The sequence below is a fragment of the Mesoplodon bidens genome (genome assembly GCF_964165515.1).
Source record: "Mesoplodon bidens genome assembly, chromosome: 10".
Classification (NCBI taxonomy): Eukaryota; Metazoa; Chordata; class Mammalia; order Artiodactyla; family Ziphiidae; genus Mesoplodon; species Mesoplodon bidens.
Window position 1 is genome coordinate 35915016 of NC_138172.1, and position 27973 is coordinate 35942988.

General features: G+C 40.0%; 1 protein-coding gene and 1 pseudogene across 5 annotated transcripts in view; both read left to right on the top strand.

Moving 5' to 3' along the window:
- DCP1A (decapping mRNA 1A) overlaps nucleotides 1-27973 on the top strand; it is a 60148-nt gene that overhangs the window by 22822 nt on the left and 9353 nt on the right. For 2 of the 4 annotated variants that reach the window (XM_081245582.1, XM_081245581.1), the window contains exons 4-6: nucleotides 5659-5725; nucleotides 10503-10641; nucleotides 17331-17444. In XM_081245582.1, coding sequence (XP_081101708.1) covers nucleotides 5659-5725; nucleotides 10503-10641; nucleotides 17331-17444 — 320 coding nt within the window. The remainder of the gene's footprint in view (nucleotides 1-5658; nucleotides 5726-10502; nucleotides 10642-17330; nucleotides 17445-27973) is intronic. The other 2 variants (XM_081245579.1, XM_081245580.1) reach the window with 1 other exon arrangement.
- On the top strand, nucleotides 20251-26461 carry LOC308623760 (ferritin light chain-like; annotated as a pseudogene). The gene is made up of 2 exons: nucleotides 20251-20255; nucleotides 24725-26461. The product of its transcript is annotated as a ferritin light chain-like (transcript).

The window sequence follows — 27973 nt, forward strand, 5'->3', positions numbered from 1 at the left end:
AGACCAGTATTTACTCTAATACCCAAACAAGACAAAGATAGTACAAAAAAAAAAGAAAACCACAGACCACTATCTCTCATGAACTTAGATGAAAAAAATCCTTAACCAAATATTAGTAAAGCCAACAATATATAGAAAAGAAATATAAATTATGCCCAAATGGGCCTTATTCCAAATCTGCAAAGCTGGTTCAATATTAAAAATCAGTCACTCTAATCCACCATATCATAAGTGAAAGGCTGAATGTTTTCCCTCTAAGATTGAGAACAAGACAAGGATATCCATTGTCATCACTGCTATTCAACATAGCACTAGAAGATCTAGCCACTGCAATAAGGTGAAAAAGAAAAAAGAAGAGGGCTACAGATTGGAAAAGAAGAAATAAAACTGTCTCTATTCACAAATGACATGATTGTCTATGTATAAACTCCTAGAACTAATAAGTGAGTTTGGTAAGGTGTGAGGATACAAGATCAACACACAAAAATCAATCAGACTTCTACATACTAACAATGAACCTGTGGAAACCCAAGTTAAAAACAATACCATTCATAATCTCTACAAAGAAAATTAAGTACTTAGGGTAAACATAACAAAAAACATACAGGGTATGTGTGCTGAAAATTACAAAATGAAAGAAATCAAAACCTAAATAAATGGAGAGATGTGCTATATTTGTGCATTGAAGGACTTGACATACTAAAGATGTCACCTCTTCCCAAGTCCTGTCAAAATCCCAGCAAGGATTTTTTTAGGCATAGACAAAAACTTATTCTAGAATTTATATGGAAAGACACAGACCCTAGAAGCTAAAACAGTCTTGGAAAAAGAAGCATAAAGTGGGAGGAATTATTTTTCCCAATATTAAAGCCTATATATAGCTGCAGTAATCAAGATGATGTGATATTGGTAGAGGGATAAACAAATAAATAGGACAGAATAAAGAATCCAGAAATAGACACATACAAATATGCCCAACTGATATTTGACAGAGGTACAAAAGGTATCTCAATAGAAGAGAGCATTTTCAACAAATAATACTGTAACAGTTGCACCAGAAAGAAAAAAAAGAACCTTAACCTAAACCTTTCTTTTCCCCAAAAAACTTCAGAATGGATCACCATTTTAAATGTAAAACTATAAACCCTTTAGGGAAAAAACACAGGATAAAAAATTTTTTTTAATTTATTTATTTTATTTGTTTTACCTTTGGCTGCTTTGGGTCTTCATTGCTGCGTGCAGGCGTTCTCTAGATAGCAGGGCCTACTCTTCATTGCGGTGCATGGGCGTCTCATCGCAGTGGCTTCTCGTTGCAGGGCACTGTCTCTAGGCGCTCAGGCTTCAGTAATTGTGGCTCACGGGCTCTAGACTGGAGGCTCAGTAGTTGGGGTGCGCGGGCTTAGTTGCTCCGCAGCATGTGGGATCTTCCTGGACCAGGGCTGGAAACCTTGTCCCCTGCATTGGCAAGGCAGATTCTTAACCGCTGCGCCACCAGGGAAGCCCAGGATAAAATTTTGAATCTAGGGGTCAGCAAAGAGTTTTTAGACTTGACATCAAAAGCATAATCCATAAAAGGAAAAACTCATAAATTGCACCTTGTCAGAATTAAAAACCTTTGCTCTGGAAGGACCTTGTGAAGAGGATGAAAAAAAACTATAGACAAAGGAGAAAATATTTTCAAACTACAAGTCTGACAAAGGACTGGTATATTGAATATATGAAGAACTCTCAACAGTTTAAAAAACAATCCAGTGGGTCAAAAGACATAAACAGACATTTGACTAAAGAGAATATACAGATGACAGGCAGATGAAAAGACGTTCAGTAACGTTAGCCATTAGGGAAATGTAAATTAAAACCACCATGAGTTACCACTATGCACCTATCAGAATGCATAAAGTTAAAAATAGAACAACAAATGCTGGCAAGGATGCAGAGAGACTAGAAGTGTCATCCACTGGAAAACTGGAAAACAGTTTAACAGTTTCTCTTTAAAAACATGCAACTACTGTGGCTCAGTAACTGTACTTTTGGACATTTAACCCAGAGAAATGAAAACTTAGGTTCACAAAAACCTATACCCGAACATAGCAGCTTTATGCATAATGGCCAAAAACTGGGAACACTCCAGATGTCCTTCAGTGGATAAATGGTTAAATAAACTAGTACATCCATACCATGAAATACTATTCAGCAAAAAATGGGAACAAACTATTGATGCAAGCAACAACTTTGATGAATATCCAGAGAATTATGTTGAGACAGAAAACTCAGTTGCATCCTCTATGATTCCATTTATAATACATTCTTGAAACGGCAACATTATAGAAATGGAGAACAGATTAGTGTGCTTGTCAGGGGTCAGAGATGGGAGAGGGGTACCAAGGGAGATGGGTGTGGCAATAAAAGGGCAACAGGGATCTCTGTGGCTACAGAAATGTTCTGTATCTTCTTCTTTTTAATATATATTTTTTTAATATTTATTTGGTTTTGCTGGGTCTTAGTTGCAGCAGGTGGGCTCCTTAGTTGCGGCTTCCAGGCTCCTTAGTTGTGGCATGTGAACTCTTAGTTGTGGCATGCATGTGGGATCTAGTTCCCTGACCAGGGATCGAACCTGGGCCCCCTGCATTGGGAGGGCAGAGTCTTAACCACTGGCCACCAGGGAAGTCCCAAAATGTTCTGTATCTTGATTTTATCAATGTCAGTAGTCTGGCTGTGATATTATGTTATAGTTTTAAAAAATGTTACCACTGGAAGAAACAAAGGGCACACAGGATCTCTGTTTATTTTTTGCAATTGCATGTTAAGCTACAATTATTTCAAAACTAAAAGTTTAATTTAAAAAAATAAAAGTAGGGGCTTCCCTGGTGGCGCAGTGGTTGAGAGTCCGCCTGCCGATGCAGGGGACACGGGTTCGTGCCCCGGTCCGGGAAGATCCCACATGCTGCGGAGCGGCTGGGCCTGTGAGCCATGGCCGCTGAGCCTGCGCGTCCGGAGCCTGTGCTCTGCAGCGGGAGAGGCCACAACAGTGAGAGGCCCGCGTACCGCAAAAAAATAAAAAAATAAAAAAATAAAAAATAAAATAAAATAAAAGTATATCTGCCCTTCCTGTGCCAGAGAGTCACAGTAAGTATGAAAGGGAATACAACCTGGGATGTGCTGTGCCACAGTGGGTGCACATGGTAGCAATGAGCCATGCCTATTGCTATGTTTATTTTGACTTATATATTCAGTATATCTACCTTATCCAGAAAGCATTTATATATACAACACAGAGAATACAGCCAAAATTTTATAATAACCGTAAGTAGAAAGTAACCTTTAAAAACTGTATAAAAATTAAAAGTTCAAGTGAAAAAATAAATTCAAAAAGTATCTGGGGCTTCCCTGTTGGTGCAGTGGTTAAGAATCCACCTGCCAATGCAGGGCACACAGGTTTGAGCCCTGGACTGGGAAGATCCCACATGCCATGGAGCAGCTAAGCCTGTGGAGCACCACAACTACTGAGCCTGTGCTCTAGAGCCTGCGAGCCACAACTACTAAGCCCACGAGCCACAACTACTGAGCCCATGTGCCACAACTACTAAAGCCCTGTGCTCCTCAACAAGAGAGCCTAGAGCTGAAGCCCTAGGCTCCTCAACAAGAGAAGCCACCGCAATGAGAAGCCCACGCACCGCATCAAAGAGTAGCCCTCACTCACCACAACTAGAGAAAGCCCGTGCAGCAACGAAGACCCAACACAGCCAAAAATAAAAAATAAATTAATTAATTAAAGTTTTTTAAAAAAGCATCTACAGTAGTTTTGGACTTACCTGGTAGCACAGTGGTTAAGAATCCGCCTGCCAATGCAGGGGACAAGGGTTTGAGCCCTGGTCTGGGAAGATCCCACATGCTGCAGAGCAACTAAGCCCATCCGCCACAACTACTGAGCTTGCACTCTAGAGCCCACAAGCCACAACTACTAAGCCTGCGTGCCACAACTACTGAAGCCCGTGCTCCACAGCAAGAGAAGCCACCACAATGAGAAACCTGCGCACTGCAACGAAGAGTAGCCCCCACTCACCGCAACTAGAGAAAGCCCATGTGCAGCAAGGAAGACCCAACGCAGCCAAAAATAAATAAATAGAAATAAATAAATCAATTTTTTAAGTATTTACAGTAGTTTTATATTTAGTCATCTTTATAATAAAGTTCATCTGTCCATTCACCAGTGTTTTCCTTTATTTTTTTATTGAAGTATAATTGATTTACGATGTTAATTTCTGCTGTACAGCAGTGTGACTCAGTTATATACATATATACATTCTTTTTTATTATCTTTTTCATTATGGTTTATCCCAGGATACTGAATATAGTTCCCTGTGCTATACAGCAGGATCTTGTTTATTATTCAGTGTTTTGTGGGGGCTTTCTTAGTGGTAATCACCATACTGGGAATAAAAGATTGGAAAAGAAGTGTGATATGGAGCTCAGCCTGGGCACTTCCATTTCACGTGTGAATAGAGTCGATCATAGGATGGGTCTGGAGTTGGTGTTTGTTTTTTAAAGCTTTGTTTTTACTGTAACATGGTATTAATTTTATATTTTTAAATTTCAAGAGACTCATAAAGGTTCTGGTGTTTGGTTTTGGAACATGGTTTTCAACGATTAAGACACCTTTTTCCCCACATTTGACTATCAATTTGGAAAGCATTTTACAATTATCAAGTGAAGAAAAACAAAACCTAAAAGTTGCAGGTTAAATTTTTTTTTTTTTTTTTTTTTTTTTTACTTTTTATTTTATATTGGAGTATAGCCGATTAACAATGTTGTGATAGTTTCAGATGCACAGCAAAGGGACTCGGCTATACATATGCAGGTTAAATTTTATTGAGACCTTTCTGAGGACTGTTGCCCAGGAGATAGCTTCTCAGATAACTCTGAAGAATGCTCCGAAGAGGTATGGGAGGAGCCAGGATATGTAGGAGTTTTTGCTGAAAACATATAGTTGAACATCAAAATATTACTGCTAATCACAAAAAACAGATACCTCAAGTTAATGATTTTTGTGCTTTTGTGTGTACGGGAAGATGCAAGGTCTGGGCTCATTGAAATTATTCCTTAGATAGGCATCTTAGATATGCAACTATCTAGGGCCAGTATCCAGAGCACACAATGTTTGCTGTTTGTCTCCATCCTGAATTTGCCTTAGGGCTCACCATAGTGGTGGTGGTGGGGGGGTGGCTGAAGTGGCTGATGGCTTGATGGCAGGCTAGGGCAATATACGATATTTACTGGAATGGTAGGCAACGTTCCCTTTCCACACAATCAACGTTAATTCTTAGTTTAATTGGCAGCATTTTTTTTCTTGATAATACATAAAATAATAGTTTATCTTGTACTTTAGTGGCATCTTAAGTTTGATGAGATCTGGTAATGATGTCTAAAACCAAATATTTTTGCAATTTTCATCTGAATATTTTAGCTGTCCTAATTTTATTAATAATTTTATTATTAAACAGTTTGCGGGGAGGCTTTTTTTTTTCTTTAGAGTAACTGTTAACAGTTTGAGGTCCTCATGGTAAATTCTGTGACATTTTATGGTGATAATATATTACTTACATATTACCCAAGTATTGAAACCTCATTTCCCCTTATTTTTTTTCTTTGTTTTTCAAGTGTCAATATACAGTATCTGGTTTTATGACAAGAATGACTGTCACCGCATAGCCAAACTCATGGCCGAGTAAGTATTTCTGTTTACACCATAGATTTAATTAGTGATATATGGGAGATGAAAAAATGACTTTTCCCCTTTCTCTTTGTTACTGGAGTCCACTAACTCATGTATTTTCCCCTGATTTCCTGTTATTGTCAAAGTTTTGAAAAAGGCAGCAAAGCTTAAAGAAATCTAAAATTATCTATAATCCTACTACTACTACTAGCATTACCCTTTTTGTCTGTTTCATTCCAGTCTTTTTCTTTACGTGTACCTTGGGTTGATGTGTGTGATTGTTTCTTATGTCCACTGAGAGAACAATGCACAACATAAAAGTTGTGAGTTAATTTTTATTCAGTGACCTTACTGAGCGCTATAGCCTGGGAGATAGCCTCTCAGAGACCTCTGAGGAACTGCTCCCAAGAGGTAAAGGAGGAGCCAGGATATATATGAACTTTTTTTAATATATATATACATCAGAAAAAAATCATCTACTTAAGATGTTACCACCAAGAGGAAAATACCATAGGAAAAATATATTTACATAATTGAAACCAGCTAAAGACTACTTTGTTTTTAAACCAAAAAGGCAAGAAAGAAAAAAAAGAATTCAAAATATGACCCTCAGCAATAGAACAAGAATTTTAAAATACTTTAAAAAAAAAAGAAAAAAAGAAAAAACAAGGGAGCTAGAGAATGGAATGCCAAAAGAATGAGGATATATGAACTTTTTTGCTGAGAAAAACATGTAGTCAAGCATCAAAAGATTATTGCCAATAGCAAAGAACGGACATCTTAAGTTGATGATTTTAGTGCTTTTCTATGTATGGAAAGATGCAAGAATCTGGGGTCATTGAAATGATTCCTTAGATGTGCATCTTAATCTAAGGACCAGTATATCCAAAGCACAGAATGTTTCCTGTTTTTCTCCATTCTGAATTCCTCTCAGGGCGCACTCTCTGTGGGCAACTGCAGTAGCTATAGGCTTGATGTTTCTTGAACTGAAATGGCAAGCAACACTTTTTTCTTTACACTTAAAAAAGTAAGATCATACTGTACATCCTACTTTTCATGTCAACAGCATTTTTCCAGGGCATTCTAGTATTTATAATGACTGCATTGTATTCAGTCCTGCAGACAGATCATAATTTAACTGTTAAACATGTGGTTAGAGCCATTGAACTGCCTAGCTCCAGAGGTTATCCTCTATATCCAGTGCACAGCCTAACCACCACATGCAGTGGATCTGCCTTAGGTTCCCTCCATATTTCCACTGTAGCAGGTGGAACTGTGTTCAGTAACTGATAGAGAACTTCTGCACACATCCGTGGCTACTTCCTTTAAGAGAACTTATTTTTGACACAGATTCTAGGTTTAGTAGTCCCCAATCCTCTAATGGATTATGTTCCAGGAGAGTTCTTATAAACCAGAATCTTGGAATTTGGAAAGTAATTTTCATTGGATTGATGTTCTAAGGGATGATGGTTCATCGACCTTTCTCAGACTGGCCCACAGAAGCCACCCCTCATGTGGCTTATCTGTATTGCTGGTATTGCCATTCTGGTTTCTGGGAGCCCAAGACACTTAGGTGCTAGAGGGGCCTGAGGTGCTACAGAGCTCTGGACAACTTGTTGCAGTGGGCAGCGAGTTCTGGTGCACTTATATTTCCTTTGCAGTTTTTGCCTGAATCTCCTCAGAAATGCAGACCTCTCTTTCCCCTCTGTCAAATCAAAATTCCCTTTGCTCTCCTGCAAGGTTTTGACCTACATGCCTGGGGGAAAACAGTCTTAATTTTCTTTTTAACAGTCTAATTTTAAGCTAATTCTTGTAAAAGTGTAAATAATTAGGCCCAAAATCTCAGTTCCAGGTATATTTGCATTTTAAAAGAAGTGCACATGGCTAAGGCCACATTTTAGTCCAGGACTGCTAACATGTCTCAGTTGGATGTTTATCTGCTCCCTGCTTTGTTTGCTGTAGCTATGAGCCACTGGCAGGCCATGTTTATTACTGTGTGCACCCCAAGGACATTGTTCCATATGAACTTGTGTCATTCATTTGAAAATGTGTTGTTGGCTCTCTAGAACCAGACTTTCTTTTTAAAACAACTTTTCTCTAAAAAAAAAAAAAAAAAAGATAATAAACTTTTTTTACAAACCCATTTATTTGACTATTTTGTAGTTCTGAAAGTGGCAGCAGAGGCAGCTTCTGATAACTTAGAAGACAAAGATTTGTTGATTCTTGGTTGTCCTGAAATCCAGAATATTTTTCTTAAATATCTATGCTTTGGAATATATTAATACATAGACTTTCTCCTGCAGATTGAGAGCCTTTGGGCCCAAAGTGAGAGAACCTGGCTCTTGCAACACTAACAGCTATTTGCAGGAAACCATTTTGAGCTTTTTTCTCTCTCAGGGCAGGTGGTACACCTAAGGCAAGACTTCAGAATGTAGATAAAGCAGAAGACTGAAGGCCTATCTGAAACTATTGTATTGAGCCTAGAAATAGGATGAGGAAATAGAAACAGGAAGCAGAAAGGAAAAAGGACATTCAGGGTTCCTTCACTAGAAATGCCCAAAAGAGGGACATTTGCTTAAGCTTTAAGCTTGTTTTACTAGAAGCAGGGGTGGTATTGAAACTGATTAGTGAATGCCCTGATGAAAGTGTTGATAGTGAGTTTTCAAGTGTCTGGCCTATTTATGGCTGAAGAGAATACCTAATATGTTAACATTAACTTTGTGATAAATGGTGTTCTGGTCACCAAAGATAAAAAGTTTACTTTATCCTTCTTTGCTCTAACTTTGCCTGCATACAGCCTCTATTTGCTCCATATTTCAGAATATCACCTCTCTTAACCAGAAATACAGGTAAAATTCTTTTGGGCATATTGTGCATCTAAATAAAAGTGCCTGTTATTGCCCATTCTGTTAAATCTAGTTCTTATCACTGTTTTGACAGCCGCAATATAATAAAAATTCTTCAAGTAAAAAATTGATTTATTCCAAAAGGTGTTAATAAGAACTGAGAAGCTATGTAGGAGAGCAAGAAGGTGGATTCAGGCTGATGTGGCCTATAACTGAGTATTAACTAATTAGTCATTTTTAATAGTACTCTTTTTTCCGATTATTAAAAGAGTGCCTGTTAATTATGGAAAATGAAGAGAAGTACAAAAAAAGAAAGTGAAATTGCTTGTAATCTACCATCAAGAAATAACCAATGTATATCTCTCAAGTCTTTTTTTCCTTTGCAACAGGCCTCACAGTTGTCACAATACAGTATTTCTTTCCCAATAGTTGATTACCAATATGGATATAAATGAAACAATATTCTAATTGGTCTGATCCTCATATCACATGCCTGTCTTCTTTCAGTCTGCCATCAAGTCCATGATTCTACATTTGTTTTATAAATAATAATCCTATTAAGAGCTGTAAGAATCTAAATAGAGAAACGACACCATTACCTTAAAGCAGCATTTTCCAAATAAGAATCCTGCTTCAAGAGAAGATTCTACGGTCAAATAAATTTGGGGACATCTATAAGCCCATCCTTGGAGAATCATAATACATTTTAGCATGTTAAAAACTCAGAATGTTTTTGCTGTTTAAAAAAAAAAAATCTGTTTAATATTGTTTAACCCAGTATTTTCAAATAAAAGAACCATCCCACACACACTACTGGGAGTTCCTAGCCAGGCTGTTTTAAAGGAGTAAAACTGACACTGGGTGGCCTGTTGTTGTCCTGCTCCTCTTAGTCCATAAAAACAAGCCTTTTGCTACTGAATTGTTTTATTGCCTGTCATCATCACTGTCTGAAAGTTCTCAACTAATACGATTATCAAGTTGTGACTGTACCTATGATATCCCATGGCAGGTAGGCCTATTCATTACAGTTGGGATTGAAACCTGAATGGATCTTTAAAAGAAAAAAAAGACTAGTTGCCTTATTAAAATGTATTACTTTTATTTCAAGCTTGAAGAAAAATATAAGAAACAATAAAATATCCATGTGCTCACCGCCCAGCTTTCAGTTTCTCACATTTTGCTATAATTGCTTCAGACTTTAATATGTGGCAGGGGAGAGAGGGTGTTCCTAAGAAATGAAACCCCTCAGATAGATTTGAAGACCCCAACCCTCGACTTAGACCTTGACTTTTCATGCTTTATATATTTTCAAGTGCAGAATTAACTTAAGCAGCACCAATCAAAATAAAGAGCATCACCACAATCACCCTAACCTCAGTCACCCACTTAGTGATTTTTTAAGGAGAGAACAAGAGAAATCTTTTGTTTGCTTGTAGTGCTATCGTTAACCTTTGAAGATTCACCGAGACCTCCGTTTTCAAGAAGCTGATCTTTCTCCTTGCTACCCCATTATCAATACACACTCTCCACAGGGGTTGTTCAACTGTGCAGCCTTCCTTTGTCTTGGTGGCATTGTCCATTTTCAAATTTACTTCACCAGTTAGTTTGACTGATTTTGAGATACTTTTAAAAAAGAGAGAGAGATAATGAGATAATTCAGTAGAGTTTTAAAGGTACCTACTTCTACCCACTCTGGAAAGGAATTCTGTATTTTTAGCCTTCTGACAGTGAAATATATTGGTTGGTACTGTTGTGAGTGAGGTGGTGAAGTAGGTAGTCGAATACTCCTGGGATGGGATAACCGAGGCTCTGTGTTTTGTATTGTGAGGACGGTGTTACCGTGTGGCATTCTTCCTGTATCCTTGGAAGATGGACACCAAAAGAGTTCTTGGGTCAGATTGTATCAAAAGAGGTCTTTCTAAAACCTGGTTCTCCTCCTGTAGCGTGGTAGAAGAGGAGACACGGCGGTCCCAGCAAGCAGCTCGGGATAAGCAGAGTCCCAGCCAGGCCAACGGCTGCAGTGACCACAGGCCCATTGACATCCTGGAGATGCTAAGCAGAGCCAAGGATGAGTATGAGAGGGTGAGACTCTGCATGCTGAGTGGGAGAACTAAAGGGAGGAGGAGACCTTCAGGAGGCTTGTGGGCTGGGGAAGTCACCTCCAGGGCCTGCGGGAATAAGTAGTTCAAAAAGAAAACATGTCTTATAATTTTAAGCCTAAAAGATAGGGAAAGACATTTTCTTACCTCAGAAAATTTAGAATGCTCTTTTTGTATTCCTGTAAAATTACTGTGGGAGAAAATGATCTTGGACTGCAGGCGTTAGCCTGTAGCAGGTAGTTCTGGAAAGGTTTTACGCCACTTCTTCCACCCTGCAGGCTCTGCTAGGTCTTAGGAATTTATGTAGTTTTTGAAAAGTACTCTGATAACTTGCACCCTGCAATACCAAAGTGTATAATTTATGATCTGTAATTGGTGCTAGGTGCACAGCCCTCATTAAGCATCATTTGGAATATTACCCAAATGAGAGGCTTTTCTAGAATGCTTTTTTTTCTTTCTGTTTTGTATTTTAGTTAGTTTGTTTGTTTATTTATTTATTTATTTATTTAAGCCTCGCCACATGGTTTGTGGGATCTTAGTTCCCCGACAGGGACTGAACACAGGCCCTCAGCAGTGAAAGTGCAGAGTCCTAACCACTAGACCACCAGGGAATTCCCTGGGTTTTGTTTTTGTTTTTTTAAATATTTATTTGTTTATTTATTTATTTGGCTGCGCCAGGTCTTAGCTGCGGCATGTGGAATCTAGTTCGCTGACCAGGGATTGAACCTGGGCCCCGTGCGTTGGGAGCACAGAGTCTTAGCCACTGGACCACCAGGGAAGTCCCTCCCTGTATTTTAGTTTAAAAGTTAATCAATAACATTTTCTCCCCAAAGTTGAATTAAATAGAAGTTATGGTGCATTCATTAATTTATTCAATACATATTTATGAACTGTCCACTATGTGCCAAGCAGTGGGCAGTTCCTCAGTGGTCTTCAAACCTTGTGGCTTTGAAACTGTCCTGGCTTTTCACCTGACATCAGCACTTCAGAGCCCCACGCTTCCTTGGAGTGAGGTTGAAGGTTTCCACTGCTGCACTTTGTTTCAGCAGAATTGTAAATTGTCATCTTACTCTTTACTAACATTGGGTTAAGTTAAGCTTTTTTTGTTTAATCTTCACCTCACCAAAAGTTAAAGGAACAAGGTGTGAAAAACACTAAGACTGTAGCTCCCCTAACAGTTCTCTAACACTAGCCTCTACATTGTTAACAGGCAGTCCTTGAAAAGAAGTTCTAATTGGTCAAATGAGTTAAGAAAACATTGTTAGAGTGGCTTCTCCTCCCCCATCTTCTTGGGGCTTTACAGTGCTCAAGACTCTGAGAGGTCCCACAATAAAACAGTAACCCCAAGTTCCAGATTGACTTGACTACAGGACCATTTTTCACATACTACTCGTTAACATCTCAAGAATCTAGAGTTTGGGGAACAAACTTTGAAAGCAGTGCTCTAGAAGGTAGTTGCCCCTAATTAAAAACAGTCATATTCACCATAAACTACAACAAATCTTCTATGTTCAGACACCAAAGGTCCCACCTCCTGAGTAGAGAAATGTGCATTAGAGCCCATGAGAAGTTTCAGTTTGGACCAAATTCCTCAGTGTCTCATAGAGAATTATGAAGAATTTGTGGATCTGTGAAAATTAATATAAGAAAAGCAGTCATCTCTATAATGAATTCCTTGATTCTTCGGAAACTAGATGAGATTAATTTCAAGAATCATTTCTGAACTTTTAGATTACCATATATTACCATAAATTCCCTCTCATATCCTTAATGAGATATGGGTTATCTACATAGATGCCTTGTTCTGTTTTTATAGAGACCTTTTGGTGTTCTGACAACAAGTAACTAATAAGTTCTGAGCTCTGTCACCTGTTCCCGGTGATGAGTAGATCAAGGTGCCACACAGGATAGGAAGTATAGGCGCTGTACACTAGAGCAGACACTCCAGGAGATGGCCCACCTTCTCCCTCAGGCTGAGAAGCGAGTAATCTCCAAAGGAAAGAAAGAACTAAAGCCTTGTTTTTCTACACAGAGCTGTAAAGGAACTCTAGGTCACATGAGCAGAATAAAAATCTGACACGATTTCTAGTTAATAAACACTGCAAAAGTAGAAAATATGGAAAGTGCAATAATTACTGTTGTAAAGAAAATTCTTCCATGGTGTGGAATAAATGAAATTTCTGTGGCTGGATTAAGACTAAACCTTTGGGAATTTAGTTAAATCTTTGATATTTACTTCATAATATGTTCTTTCTATTTTTGGAAACCATCCATAAATAGGTGGCGCTTCATTAAACAAGAGTCGTTTCTTGTCTGCACTTGCCTATCATCTAATCAAATGGAGTTAGTATTAGCAGTGGCCCGTGATTTCACATCTTAGTGTTTGGGTGGGCTCTTCTCTGGTGCCGATGGTTCCAGATGGACCCTTTATCTTTAGGTAGAGACTTGGGAGATTGATAGTTTCAAGGGCAGGGGTGCAAGCTAGCCCTCAGTGATGGAATTTAATCCCAATTCTAAATCTCCCCTGTCCAGTGTATATAATACAGTGAATGAAATTCCAGACTTTTTTTTTTTTTTTTTTGGCTGTGTTGGGTCTTAGTTGCGGCACACGGGCTCTTCTGCTTTGTTGTGGTGTGTAGGCTTTTCTCTAGTTGTGACATGCAGGCTTAGTTGCCCCGTGGCATGTGGGATCTTAGTTCCCCAACCAGGGATTGAACTGGCGTCCCCTGCATTGCGAGATGGATTCTTAACCACTGGACCATCAGGGAAGTCCAGAAATTCCAGACTTTTGAGTGAGGAATTTATAATAGAGATTATTTGAAAATAAAAACACTTTATAATAAACATTTTCTCCCCACGTCCTATAGTAGTTTGTTTTAACCAACTTCCTGGGTTTTTATTTATTTATTTATTCATTCATTCATTCATTCATTCATTCATTCATTTTGGCTGTGCCGGGTCCCAGCTGCAGCACACAGGATCTTCATTGCGGCATGTGGGATCTTTTTAGTTGCAGCACGTGGACTTCTTAGTTGCGGCATGTGAACTCTTAGTTGCGGCATGCATGTGGAGTGGAATCCAATTCCCCAACCAGGGATCAAACCCAGGCCCCCTACATTGGGAGTGCAGAGTCCTACCCACTGGACCACTAGGGAAGTCCCCCAGATTTCCTGTTTTTAATGTAAAGAAAGATAGCTGAAACACAGGCCTTGACTAAGGTTGGCCCATTCTGAGTCACATCTAGCCACAGGATGTAATCCTAGATTTTGGTAGGGATTTTTTTGTTCTTAAAAAAATAGGAACACTATTATTTTTCTTATTATGTAAGCAGTGCATATTAATTATAGAAAATTTTATATTTTAAAATTATAAACGGGAAAAAAAATAATTCCACCACCTAGAAATAATTGCTACTAATGCCTTATTATTTATCCTTCCACAAATTTGTCTAAATAAGTCCCAATGTGTGTGATAATATTTAAGTACACAGTTTTATTAACTAGTTTTAAAACTACTTTTTCATTAACTTTTTTGTAATCTATTTTTTTCCCCAAAGAACAGTATCTTTTTGTGACAGTATTTATCTCACAGGGAGTCCCTGGGAGAGTTCATTTGGTAGAATGAAAAGCTTTTGAAAAAGCAAACTGTGATGTTAATAGTTGTATATTTTTATTTCTGTGCCTTATATAAGCAATATCCTAGATTTTTCTAATTCTGTTTAAGAACTCAGAAGTATACCTTTGTAGCTGTCTTGTTATTAATTAGCATTAATTTTCTCTTAAGTTACTTGAAATGGGATTGGTAAATCAAAGGATTTTGACATTTTTAAGGTTTTTACCAAATACTGTAAAATTATCTTCCCAAAAGTTTGTTTGTGAGACTTCCCTGGTGGCGCAGTGGTTAAGAATCCACCTGCCAATGCGGGGGACACGGGTTCGATCCCTAGTCCAGGAAGATCCCTCATGCCTCAGAGCAGCTAAGCCTGTGCACCACAACTACTGAGCCTGTGCTCTAGAGCCCGCAAGCCACAACTACTGAGCCCACATGCTGCAACTACTGAAGCCCACATGCCTAGAGCCTGTGCTGCACAACAAGAGAAGCCACCGCAATGAGAAGCACGCTCACCGCAACAAAGAGTAGCCCCTGCTCACAACAACTAGAGAAAGCCCGTGCGCAGCAATGAAGACCCAACGCAGCCAAAAACAAAATTAAAAAAAAAAAAAGTTTGTTTGTGATTGTCCATTTCCCCCAATCCTTATGAATACTGGTTACTATCATTAACAAACAAACCCAAAATAAACCCTCAAAAATAAATAAATAAACAAACAAACCTTCCAAGAACAGCCCTGCATAAGTGTAAGAAAATATTTGAAGTTCTGGAAACCTTTTAAAGTACAACCCATCTTATAGCTTATGTTGAGTTAAGTAAGTTTTGCAGACTCACACGTCCCAAAACCAGGTGGGCCACAGTGGTGCCCACAGTGGGCCAGAGTGGAAGTAAAATCAACAGAGAGCGTGTCCCTGCGTCATCTGGTCAGTTGCAACTTAGCTATAGCCAGTCATTACCAAATGAGCTAGTGTGCCAAATTATTCAGCTTTTCTCTGAAAATGACAAGCCAGGATTTTTATGTGAAAACTCCCAATTTTAAAGACACTCCTGAACATTTACACCTTCCATCTTAAGAACTTGTTGTGAGCAGTGTTTTCAGTTTATATTGGGTAACATTTTGTGGAAAAACCGGAACGAACTTTTGGGCCAACCCATTATATTTTCTCTAATACAATTCAGTTCCAAGTATTCCCCATAAGGTATTGATACTGGTTGATGGTGGTGTTGCACAAAGAGGTATGTTAGAAGATAAGACAGTTCATAAGCTTTCACAGACTATTTCACCTCTGCTTAAATGGGTAACATTGAGTAAATGGTGTTCTGAAATAATACAAGGACTAAGTCATTTGAATAGAAAAAAATGCATATTATCCATTCATTTCACATTCAGTACCTACTCCTGCACTAGGCACATATCTTTATAATATGGTGTCAAGAAAGTTAATCTGTCTCTGAACTAAAGTTTGGAGCTTCTTTTTTTAAAAAGTGTGGTCCCTTGACTGTTCTAAACTGTTTTTGGTGTCTATTTTGACACAGATAATGCTCACTAGATGCTCGATTATATAGCCTAAATATAGCTTAAGTTTCAAAAAATTCCATGTCCATCTAGTGATCATTTTTTTAGGATTCTTTCTAAGAACAAAGATACAAGTTAACAGGAATTTTTAAACACTTTATTACAATGTTTTGTCATCTGTGATAGTGATGTTTAGAGACTTTTTTTTTAATTAATTAATTTATTTTGGCTGTGCTGGGTCTTAGTTGCAGCATGCACGCTTCTTACTTGTGGCATACATGCGGGATCTAGTTCCCCGACCAGGGATCGAACCAGGCCCCCTGCATTGGGAGTGCAGAGTCTTACCCACTGGACTACCAGGGAAGTCCCTAGAGACCTTTTTAATTTAACTTTTAAAATATATGATGGGGCTTCCCTGGTGGCGCAGTGGTTAAGAGTCCACCTGCCGATGCAGGGGACATGGGTTCGTGCCCCAGTCCGGGAAGATCCCACATGCCGCGGAGCGGCTGGGCCCGTGAGCCATGGCCACTGAGCCTGCGCATCCGGAGCCTGTGCTCCGCAACGGGAGAGGCCACAACAGTGAGAGGCCCGCGTATCCCAAAAAAAATAAATAAGTAAATAAATAAAATAAAATATATGATGGTATTAGAGTACTTGTACACTCATATGTCCAAAAAAATGAACCTCAACCTAAATGTAACACTTTATACAAAAATCAACTTAAAATGGGTCAGTAGATCTAAATGTAAAAAATAAAAGTTCAAAAATTTAGAAGAATTATATATTTACCATATGACCCAGAAATACCACTCCTAGGAATTTACTCTAGAAAATGAAGCTTTTGTCCACACAAAAACCTGTACATGAATGTTTGTAGAAGCTGTATTCATAGTCACCAAAAACTGGAAGCAACACAAATGTCCTCCTATAGGTAAATGGTTAAAAAACTTTAAGATCGTTAAGGAAAACACCCAAACGAACTTTTTGGCCAGCCCAATACATACAACAGTTTGGATGAATCTCAAAGGCATTATGCTAAGTTAAAGAAGCCAGCATTCCATTTATATGACATTCTTGAAAAGACGGAACTAGTGCCAGAGAACAGATCACTGGTTGCCCAGAGTGGAAGGAGAGCATGACTGCATTGGGACAGCACAAGGGAGTTTTGGGGCGTGATCAATATGTTTTATATCCTGATTGTGGTGATAGGTACACAGATAGAACTGTGCACTCCAAAAGTTAATTTCACCATATGTTAACTTAAAAAATAAAATGGAAAAGAGTACATGATAAAGTAATGCTATTTGCTTTTCCTTAAAGGGGTTATAAAAATAGCAGTTGTTACTAACACTATTGTCTAAAATCAGGTGCTTAGCTTTCTAGAAATTTTATTGTACAGGTTAATTTACATGTAGGTCCAGAGCAAACATTTGGGGGGATTTTATGCTTGACTTTTAAAATAATGTTTCTAGTAACCTTGAATGCTGTTTTGTGAGCCAAAGAATAGCAAGCTTTTCACATGATATACTTTTCCTTCTAATTTAAGAATCAGATGGGCAATTCAAATATCTCCAGCCCTGGGTTACAGCCAAGTACTCAGATCTCCAATCTGGGAAGCACCGAGACTCTAGAAGAGACGCCATCCGGGTCCCAAGATAAGGTTTGTACAGCTAAAGCCCTAACTTCATCCAAGGTAACCTAACAGAGTCAACATTTTGTAAGGATTTTAATGCAGTACAAGTTTGATTTGTTGTTCATCTGTCAAAGTATGTATGTACAGGCAGCAACGTAATGTTATCCTCTCATGTCATATCCCCTGGTCCATGTAACTATCTTTCATCTGGATTTTGCCATAGCCTCCTGTCTGGTTTCCCAGCATTTGCCCTTGCCACTCCCTCCCCTATTCTTAACCCAGCAGCCAAAGTAATCCTGGTATAACATAAGTTAGATCATGGCCTTCCTCCAGTGGTATCTCATCTCACTCAAATAAAAGCCAGGGTCATGGCAGTGGCTCACAAGGCCCTACCTGATCTGGCCCCCCTAACCCTGGCCTCATCCTCTATCTTTCTGCCTTGCTCCCAGCCTCATTGGCTTTTCTGCCTTTCCACAAATGTGCCACACATGCCCCTGCCTCAGCACAGGCCTTTGCACTTACAGTTCCCTTGGCCTGGAAGACTTCCCTCCTAGAAGTAGCTTGCTTCCTTTCTTCCTTCAGATCTCTAGTGTCTTCCATAAAGGTGAGAGCCTCTCTCACCACCCTATTTTATTTTGTTTATTTATTTATTTATTTATTTATTTATTTAATTTATTTTTGCCTGTGTTGGGTCTTTGTTGCTGCACGTGGGCTTTCCCTAGTTGTGATGAGCGGGGGCTACTCTTCATTGCAGTGCACAGGCTTCTCATTGCGGTGGCTCCTCTTGTTGCAGAGCACGGGCTCTAGGCACATGGGCTTCAGTAGTTGTGGCTCGCAGGCTCAGTAGTTGTGGCACACGGGCTTAGTTGCTCCGCGGCATGTGGGATCTTCCCAGACCAGGGATCGAGCCTATGTCCCCTGCATTGGCAGGAGGATTCTTAACCACTGCGCCACCAGGGAAGTCCCTCACCACCCTTTTTTTTGGCTGCATTGCTGCACGCGGGCTTACTCTAGTTGCAGCGAGCAGGGCTAGTTTTTGTTGTGGTGCGCGGGCTTCTCATTGCGGTGGCTTCTCTTGTTGCAGGGCACGGGCTCTAGGCACACACGCTTCAGTAGTTGTGGCACACAGGCTCTAGAGAGCAGGCTCAGTATTTGTGGCACACGGGCTTTGTTGCTCCATGGCATGTGGGATCTTCCCTGACCAGGGATCGAACCTGGGCCCCCTGCATTGGGAGCACAGGGTCTTAACCACTGGACCACCAGGGAAGTCCCAGAAAACCATAGTTTTTTAATTAAACTTTTTATTTTGAGATAATTATAGATTAATATGCAGTTGTAAGAAATAATACAGAAAGATCCATGTCCCCTTTGCCCATTTATTCCATTGATAACAGGTTGTAAAATACAGTACAATATCACAACCAGAATATTGACACAGTATACCCATCTTGTTCACATTTCCTCAGTTTTATTCGTATTCATCTGTGTGTATGTGCATGTGTTTATTTAGTTCTATGCAATTTTATCCCACGTAGAGTTTTGTATGTCTTCCACCACAGTCAAGATACAGAAGACTTCCATCACCACAAGAATCCTCTGTGTTGCCCTTTTGTTATCGCACTAACTTACATGTCACGCCCTCCCAGCCTTCTTCTGGCATCCCTAACCCCTGGCAGTGACTAATCTGTCTCCAGGTCTGTAATGTTGTCATTTAAAGAATTTTCTATAAATGGAATCATATAATATATAACCTTTTGGGATTATGTTTCTTCACTCAGCATAACTCCTGGAGATTCATTGAAATTGTTATGTATATCAATAGTTCCCTGTCATTGCTGAGTGGAATTAACATTTTTAACCATTAACCTGTTAAAGGACATCTGAGTTGTTTTCAGTTTGGGACTATTATGAATAAAGTTTCCATGAACATTTGTATATAGGTTTTTGTACATAAATTCCCTTTACTCTGGGATAAATGCCCAAGAGTGCAAATGTTGGGTAATTTGGTAATTGCATGTTTTAGTTTAATAGGAAACTGCCCTGCCATACTGTTTTCCAGAGAGGCTGTACCATTTTACATTCCCATCAGCAATGTATCTATAAAGTTTTTAGGTTTGTAGATGGTAATTAATTTAAACCACATTTTGCATACCACATTCCTTTGCTCCATTTTTCCTGTATTTGGACTTAGGATCCTGAAGGTCAAACATATATTAGAAGCAATGCTGTGTTTTTAAAAAAATCAAAGAAAAAAGCAGTGCTATGTAAAACTTAATTTTTAAAAAATATATGTTAAGAGAGGCAGCAAGGGAAGGAGCAGATTCCTTCTGGTCTGGTTTATCAGCCAGTGGGCCAGTCACTTGCCCTTTCCTTCTGAATCATGGGATTAAGGATTCTTGCAATGCCTAACTCACAGACTTACTGTGAGATCCAAATGAAGAAGTGGACCCCCCAAAACTCCATTTTATAGCCAAAGTGACAGCATTTTGTAAAATATTGAGATCTGGATATTGTCAGAGCCATGTCTAAAATTAGCTAAAATCCATGGCCCTGCATGCTGATTGTATGTTGGTTTAGTAACACTGCCATCTAGTGCTGAGGAGCAAGTAGTGCTGTCAAGCCTTAATAGTATTAAATTTTATTTCAGTTTCATAATTCACTTATTAAAATTCCCTTGGGACTATTTCCCTAGTTTGTTTTGTATTGTTTTTTGGTTCCTGTGGTTAAGAATAATCATATCTTCTGGTGTGCCCAGGGCACTATCAGGTAGGAAATCTGACATGGACACAATAAATCCAAAGAGAAATATGAAGTTCTCTAAACAGCAAGAGCTATGGGGTGAGGAAGGAACAATGGAAAACCTGATACAGTTTTGTTGTTGCTGTTGTTTTGTTTCTTGGGTTTTTAAAAAATATTTATTTATTTATTTGGCTGTGCCAGGTCTTCATTGTGGCACACAGGATCTTCACTGCAGCATGCAGGATCTTCGTTGCAGCACGTGTGATCTTTTAGTTGTGGCAAGCGGGATGTTTAGTTGCGGCATGCAGCATCTAGTTCCCTGACCAGGGATCGAACCCGGGCGCCCTGCATAGGGAGCTCGGAGTCTGAGCCACTGGACCACCAGGGAAGTCCCCTGATACAGTTTATTAGAATTTTTTTGAGTACCATACATGGTGCCACTCATTGAATTCCATTTCCTAGGGGCATGATCAGACTAAAACTTGATTTAAGTGAGGCATTACAGAACTCAGAATCCAGTCTTTAAAGATGAGTAAAGAATAAAATTTCACCTTTTCTATGGATGATGGAAGATGAATCCATGAATAAATAAGCCCAGCTACTAGAGGAATGCAGCCAGTTTTTCTTGTCAGAGGCAGAGAAGTGTAGAGAGGGTCCTGTCCAACTCAGAGACTATATAGCTTTGGGGAGTTTGTGTGGAGACGCATGCTCTGCCCACTCAGCCTCTTGCGACTGATTCAGCCAGTTACTTATTTCCAAAAGTTGGTACCTTTTGACTTGTATCCACCTCTTAGTTATTCAAGTCTTAGCTGCACCTCTGTTCCCCAGAGGATCATATCACCACTCAATTGAGTAGGTAACCTATCGTCTGCTTGATGGACATCTCAGGATGGTGGCATAATGGTTAAGAATATGGACTGTCTTGTTAGAACTAAGTTGGAGTCTGGTTCTGTTGTTCTACTTGGTCATCATCTATAAAATGGCAATAATAATAGTACTACCCTTACCAGTTAATAGAGTAATGCGTGTAAAGTGTGTAGCACAGGGCCTCATGTGTAATGAGCATTCTGTCTATGATAACTCCTATTGCCCTCGTAACCTCATTTATTCTGCCTCATGTGAGATACCTCTGAAATCCTAAAGCTTTACCACACACTCTATTCCAGAGAAAGTCTGAGAATCTGTCTCTGGCCTGGCAGAAGTTGCAGGGAGGCAGCATGGAGAAATTGGAAACTTTCTGCTGCTTTTGCCGTCAGAGTTCAGCATTCTACCATATGGTTTCATTATTTATTTACTTATTTACTTATTTATTTATATTTATTTAGGCTGTGCCAGTTCTTAGTTGCAGCACGAATGATCTTCATTGAGGCATGCGGGATCTTTTAGTTGAGGCATGCAGACTCCTTAGTTGTGGCATTCGAACTCTTAGTTGCAGCATGCATGCAGGATTTAGTTCGCTGACCAGGGATCAAACCCGGGCGCCCTGCATTGGGAGTATAGAGTCTTACCCACTGGACCACCAGGGAAGTCCCATTTTTTAATATGAAGTAGATTTCATACCATTAGAAATACCAGTTTTGGGGACTTCCCTGGTGGTCCAGTGGTAAAGAATCCACTTTCCAATGCAGGGGACTCAGGTTCGATCCCTGGTCAGGGAGCTAAGATCCCAACTAAGATCTGTGGGGCAACCAAGCCCGTGCGCCACAACTACCAAGCTCTCGTGCCACAACTACAGAGCCCACACACTCTGCAGCCTGCACACCACAACTAGAGGGAAGCCCACGTGCTGCAACGAAAGATCCCGCATGCCTCAACAAAGATCCTGTGTGCAGCAACTAAGACCTATGTCAGCCAAAAGAAAGAAAGAAAGAAAATAAATATATATATATATGTATTTTTTAATGGAGGATTTAGAGAGACTTTTAAAAAAACAGTTTTTTCAACAGTCTGAGATATATGTATTAATTCAGTAAATATTTATTAAATTTATACTTCAAAGTAAGCCCTGTTTTTCTGTACTGAAATAAACATTATCATCAGGCACCATAAGACATTCACCATTCTAATCGTCTTAGAAGGTGATTTCTTTTTAAAATATTTATTTATTTATTTATTTGGCTCTATCGGGTCTTAGCTGTGGCATGCGGCATCTTTCCTTTCCATCTTTTCAGTTGCGGCGCGCAGGCTAAGTTGCCCCACAGCATGTGGGATCTTAGTTCCCTGACCAGGGATCAAACCCATGTCCTCTGCATCGGAAGGCAGATTCTTAACCACTGGACCACCAGGAAAGTCCCTAGAGATACCAGTTTTTAAGTGTAAGTGTAGAAACATTTCACATGTAAATGTGGGTAATGTTAGTTGTTCAAAAGTTGATTTGTGTTCCACTAGATAGGTAAAAATTGCTACCTGGATCATGTATGTCATTTATGAAGCCTAAGGTGTATTTCATGGTGAGGCGTCTCCATGTCCTATTGTTTGATTGCTCCTTTTCTTATAACATAAAATAGTATTCTTCCCTGGAAAAGACTCTTAAGTTTCTGCAAGATAGTCCCAATGTGGTCTGTGTTTTTTAAAGTAGGTATGTCTAAATGTTGGTTTGTGTGTGTTTATATATATATATACACATATATATATATATATAAGAATATGGTGGTTAAGATCTACGTAATTGGGAATTCCCTGGCAGTCCAGTGGTTAGGACTCTGCGCTTCCACTGCAGGGGACACAGTTTCAATCCCTGGTTGGGGTACTAAGATCCTGCATGCCGTGTGGCGTGGCAAAAAAAAAACTACATAATTTGCATTAATGAATAAGAATTAGTGTAGTTTCCCAGTACTTCTTCTGCCAAGCAGTCTTCACCATTTTGTTCTAAACATGATGTGTAAAAAAGGAATTAACCCAACTCAAAAATGGGCAAAGAGGGAACTTCCTTGGCAGTCCAGTGGTTAAGACTCCGAGCTTCCACTGCAGTGGGCGTGGGTTCAGTCCCTGATCTGGGAACTAAGATCCTGCATGCTGCATGGTGCAGCCAAAAAATAATAAATAAACAAATAAAATTTTTAAATGGGCAAAGGGCTGAATAGAAACTTCTCCAAATAACATACACAAAAGGCCAACAAGTGTTATGGTAATGTAAAATGGTACAGCAGCCCTGGAGAACAGTTTGGCAGTTCCTCAAAAAGTTAAAATGTGGAATTACCATATGATCCAGCAGTTCTGTTCCTGGATATGTACCTGAGAGAACTGAAAACAAGGACTACAACAGACACTTTTACACTAAGGGTTTATGAAGCATTATTCATAACAGCCAAGAGGTGGAAACAAATTGTCAATCATCAGATGAATGGATAAACAAAATGTGGTATATACATACAATGGAGTGTTATTCAGCCTTTAAAAGGAATGAAATTCTGGGAATACCCTGGTGGTCCAATGGTTAGGATTCTGTGCTTCCACTGCAGAGGGCACAGGTTCGATCCCTGGTTAGGGAACTAAAATCCCGCAAGCCGCGAGGCGCAGCCAAAAAAATAATAATAAAAATAAAAAATAAAAAGGAATGAAATTCTGATACCTGCTACAACATGGATGAACCTTGAAAACATGCTAGGTGAAATTAAGTCAGTCACAAAGGGACGAATATTGTATGATTACACTTAAACAAGGTAGGTAGAGTAGGCAAATTTATAGATACAGAAAGTAGAATAGAGATTACCGGGGTCTGTCGGTGGGGCATTGGGGGGTGACCGGGAGAGAAGATAGGGAGTTGTTTAATGGGTACAGAGTTTCTATTAGGGTTGATGAAAAACTTCTGTAAATAGACAGCATTGTGAATATTCTGAATGCCACTGAATTTTACACTTAGGTATAAATATGGTTAAATATGGTTAAATTGGTAACTTTTGTTATGTATATTTTACCATAACTTTTAGAAATGGAAAGGGGGAAGGAATTGTCTCTCTGCTCATCAGCAGACATTTATGATGCCAGGAATCCAAAAGTGAGTAGATCACAGTGTCCAGCCTGGGGTTGGAACCTATGCATTCTACTACAGTTATGTGGCCTGGACAGAGAGAAAGAGACATCTGTCCCATATCAGAATTCATTGTCTATTTCAGATTACTTTGAATGGATTTGAAACGTTACCAGTGAATTCTGAACAAACAGCTGTCTTTAATGACTCCTTGCCTCAGGGAACAATGGGGTGATTTATAATAGCACAGCCTCCATATCCCGTCAAGTGGTTTTGTTGTTATTATTTTGCATTATAGGGGATGATATTCTGAAAGGATTTGATAGATTTTTAATATCCCCACATATTATTTGATATTCTTTAAAACATATCCACACACAGATGTATCATAATTGCTGTTAAGAGTATATGTGGGGCAATGTGCTCACCGGTCCTGCAGATCTGTCTCTTGCTTCAACAGTGTTTGGACGGAACAGACCCAGGGACACCCCTTACTCCAGCCTCCAACCACCCTCCAACCTTTTTTCCAGTCATAACCTTCGGAATCAGCCACTCAGCTATCCTCGGCCACCAGGACCAGCTAACACCATTTTTTGAGCTTAACTCCTTATTACCGATCAACCCTGAGCTCCCAGATTCGTCAGAATTATTCCACCAAGGTGGAGGCTGCCATCAACCGCCTGGTCAGCATGCATCTGCGGGCCTCCTACACCTACCTCCTCTCCGGGCTTCTATTTCAACCACGACAACGTGGCTCTGGAGGGCATGGGCCACTTTTTCTGTGAATTGGTGGGGAAGAAGTGCAAGGGCGCCCAGTGTCTCTTGAAAATGCAAAACCAGTGTGGCAGCCGTGCCCTCTTCGAGGACATGCAGAAGCCATCTCAAGATGAGTGGGGTACAAACCCAGGACACTTTGGAAGCTGCCATTCTCGTGGAGAAGAACCTGAACCAGGCCCTTTTGGATCTGCATGCCCTGGGTTCTGCCCGCCCAGACCCCCCATCTCTGTGACTTCCTGGAGAGCCACTTCCTAGATAAGGAGGTGAAACTCATCAAGAAGATGAGTCACCGCCTGAGCAACCTCCGCAAGCTGTTTGGTCCCCAGGCTGGGCTGGGCGAGTATCTCTTCGAAAGTCTCACCCTCTGGCACGATTAAGAGCCTCCAGAGGGCTTCCCTGGTGGAGCAGTGGTTGAGAGTCTGCCTGCTAATGCAGGGGACACGGGTTCGAGCCCTGGTCTGGGAAGATCCCACATGCCGTGGAGCAGCTGGGCCCGTGAGCCACAACTACTGAGCCTGCGTGTCTGGAGCCTGTGCTCCGCAACAAGAGAGGCCGCGATAGTGAGAGGCCCACGCACTGCGATGAAGAGTGGCCCCCACTTGCCACAACTAGAGAAAGCCCTCGCACAGAGACGAAGACCCAGCACAGCCATAAATAAATAGATAGATAGATAGATAGATAGCAAGCAAGCAGCTAGCTATTCCACCTCACTTTAAAAAAAAAAAAAAAAAGAGCCTCCAGAGCCCAGAGGAGCCCCTCTGGTGTCAGGGCTTCTGCCTGAAGCCCCTCTCTGCAGCCACTAGGCAGCTTTTTAACCACCCTGGACCCCTGTCCCAAGCCTTGGACCAAATGGAAACAATAAAGCTTTTTGCAGCAAAAAAAAAAAAAAGACTGTATCTGGGTTCATACATATAATGATGATAATAGCCAACTCCCAATTATTGAATGCTTTTTGGGCACCAGACATTATATCGAGAACTTAATTTTTACAACAGCTCTGTGAGGCAATTAGCCACAGTTGCCCTCAGTTTTCAAATGAGCACACTACATAGAAATGCTGTAATTTTACCAGTTAACAGCTGGGACTTGAACCTAGGTACTTTTTATTTCAGACCCTAAGCTCTGCAGTCTTTCAGAAGTAAAAATGTAAGGATATTAAACCATATAAAGTCTTTTGCAGTTCTTCACATCCACAGTTTATGATGAGGTGTTAGTGCTGCCTAGTATTTGGAGTGAGACTGTGAATCTGGAAAATCCCTTGAAGTACCAGAAAGTGTTGTGACAAGATAGTCTTACTAGTCTCGCTACAGCGTTGTTAGCGGGGGCCTGAATGTGCCATGTGAGAGTTCCTTCACCTAAACAAAGCCTCTCGTCACATTAACTTGCCAAGATACATTGTGTTAGCTTTAATATTAATAGAATTCTCTTCATTGACTATTTTCTAAGATATAATGGTTTGGTACGAAATTGTCATTTTTTACAACTGGAGGAGGCTTCTGCCTCTTCCTCCACAACAGCTATTCCGCACCACCTACGCTCTCCCGGCCACCTCTCTCTCACCCAGCAGGTGCTTCTGCCCTCACACCAGGGAGAAAGTGCACAGCGGCGCCCCCGAAACTTTTTCTGTCCCTTATGTGTAAGCTCCCCTGCATCCTCAGTCCTCCCGGACAACAGGGATCCCTAACCCCCTTCCCTTAAGAGCCTGCTGCCCAGAAGCTCCCTCTCTGTCCTTCTCCCCACCCTTCACAGCCCAATGCACCTGGCACCTGGTTAACACCGTTAATTATTTGTCAAATGGACGCAGCAAACAATGGGGGAAAACAGCTTGTTTTCCTGTAGAAATGGGATCATACCATAGTGTTATCATCATTGTATTTCAGATGCAGTGTACTTTAAGGCCTTTATAGACTCTCTGGGGCCCTGAAAATCATGTGTTTTCAGTGAATTTTTTTTTTCATGTAAACAACTAAGAAGTCCATACACTTTAGGGATAAAACCATAAGTTGAGGCTGCTTGTGTTCTCAGAGTACTTTGTCTCCCATGAGAATGTAAGCTCTGTCAGGGTAGGAGTTTTTTTTGTTACTTCCTGGTATGTCCTTTGGGCCCAGGTCAGAGCAGAACCTGCCACCCTGTGCATACTGAGCAAATAAAGGTTAAATGAATTCAGCAATACTCCTTGAAGGGAAGGGGCAGGGAAGCTCACAAGTGGGAGGCATGAATATTTCTCCTTTGAGTCGCTGCAGTGGTATCAATAAACCAGATCACTAAAATATATGTAAATTTAACATGTTCAGGCTTAAATGCTTTGCTTTTTCTTAAGGATTCTGTGATTCGGGAGTAGGAAGGAGGAATGGCTAGCTATTTAAAAAATGGTTAAATTGGGAGGGGCAAGATCGGGGTAGGGGATTAAGAGGTACAGACTACTATGTATAAAATAAATAAGATATAAGGATATATTGTACAGCACAGAAGACATAACCAATATTTTATAATAACTTTAAATGAAGTACGATCTATAAAAATATTGAATCACTATGTTGTACACCTGTAACTAATATAATGTTGTATCAGCTATACTTTAATTTTTTTTAATAGTTAATTTTATTTTCTGGTATTTGGGGCCTAGTCCTCAAGGTGCAATGCCTACCTTCTAGTCAAAAATCATGAAAATGAAGGTGTGATTGCTTGATCAGCATTTGGTCCCTCTGTCCTCTTGAGTGTAATTTCCCTACCATGTGTGACTGACATAGGGCAATTAGGCACAATTAACTTTGAAGTAAAGTAATTGCCCCTTCACCTTATATCTGTTTGCCAACAAAAAAAAGGTGAATTCTAAGCTATCACCTAGAGTCCGGAAAATTGGAATTTTACTACTAATGCAGATTTCTGTCCACCACCTTGGGGAGACCAGATAGATGTACCTAGGCCTTAATCCTGAGGACATCTTCAGTTTGTTCCATTTCCTATTTTTAGACTCCACCCAACCTTGCTTCTGCAAACTGTTTTGGTTGATGGAAAAGAAGTTTAGTTGCGCTGGTTTGCAAGAGATTTCTTTCATTGGGTGGTTTGA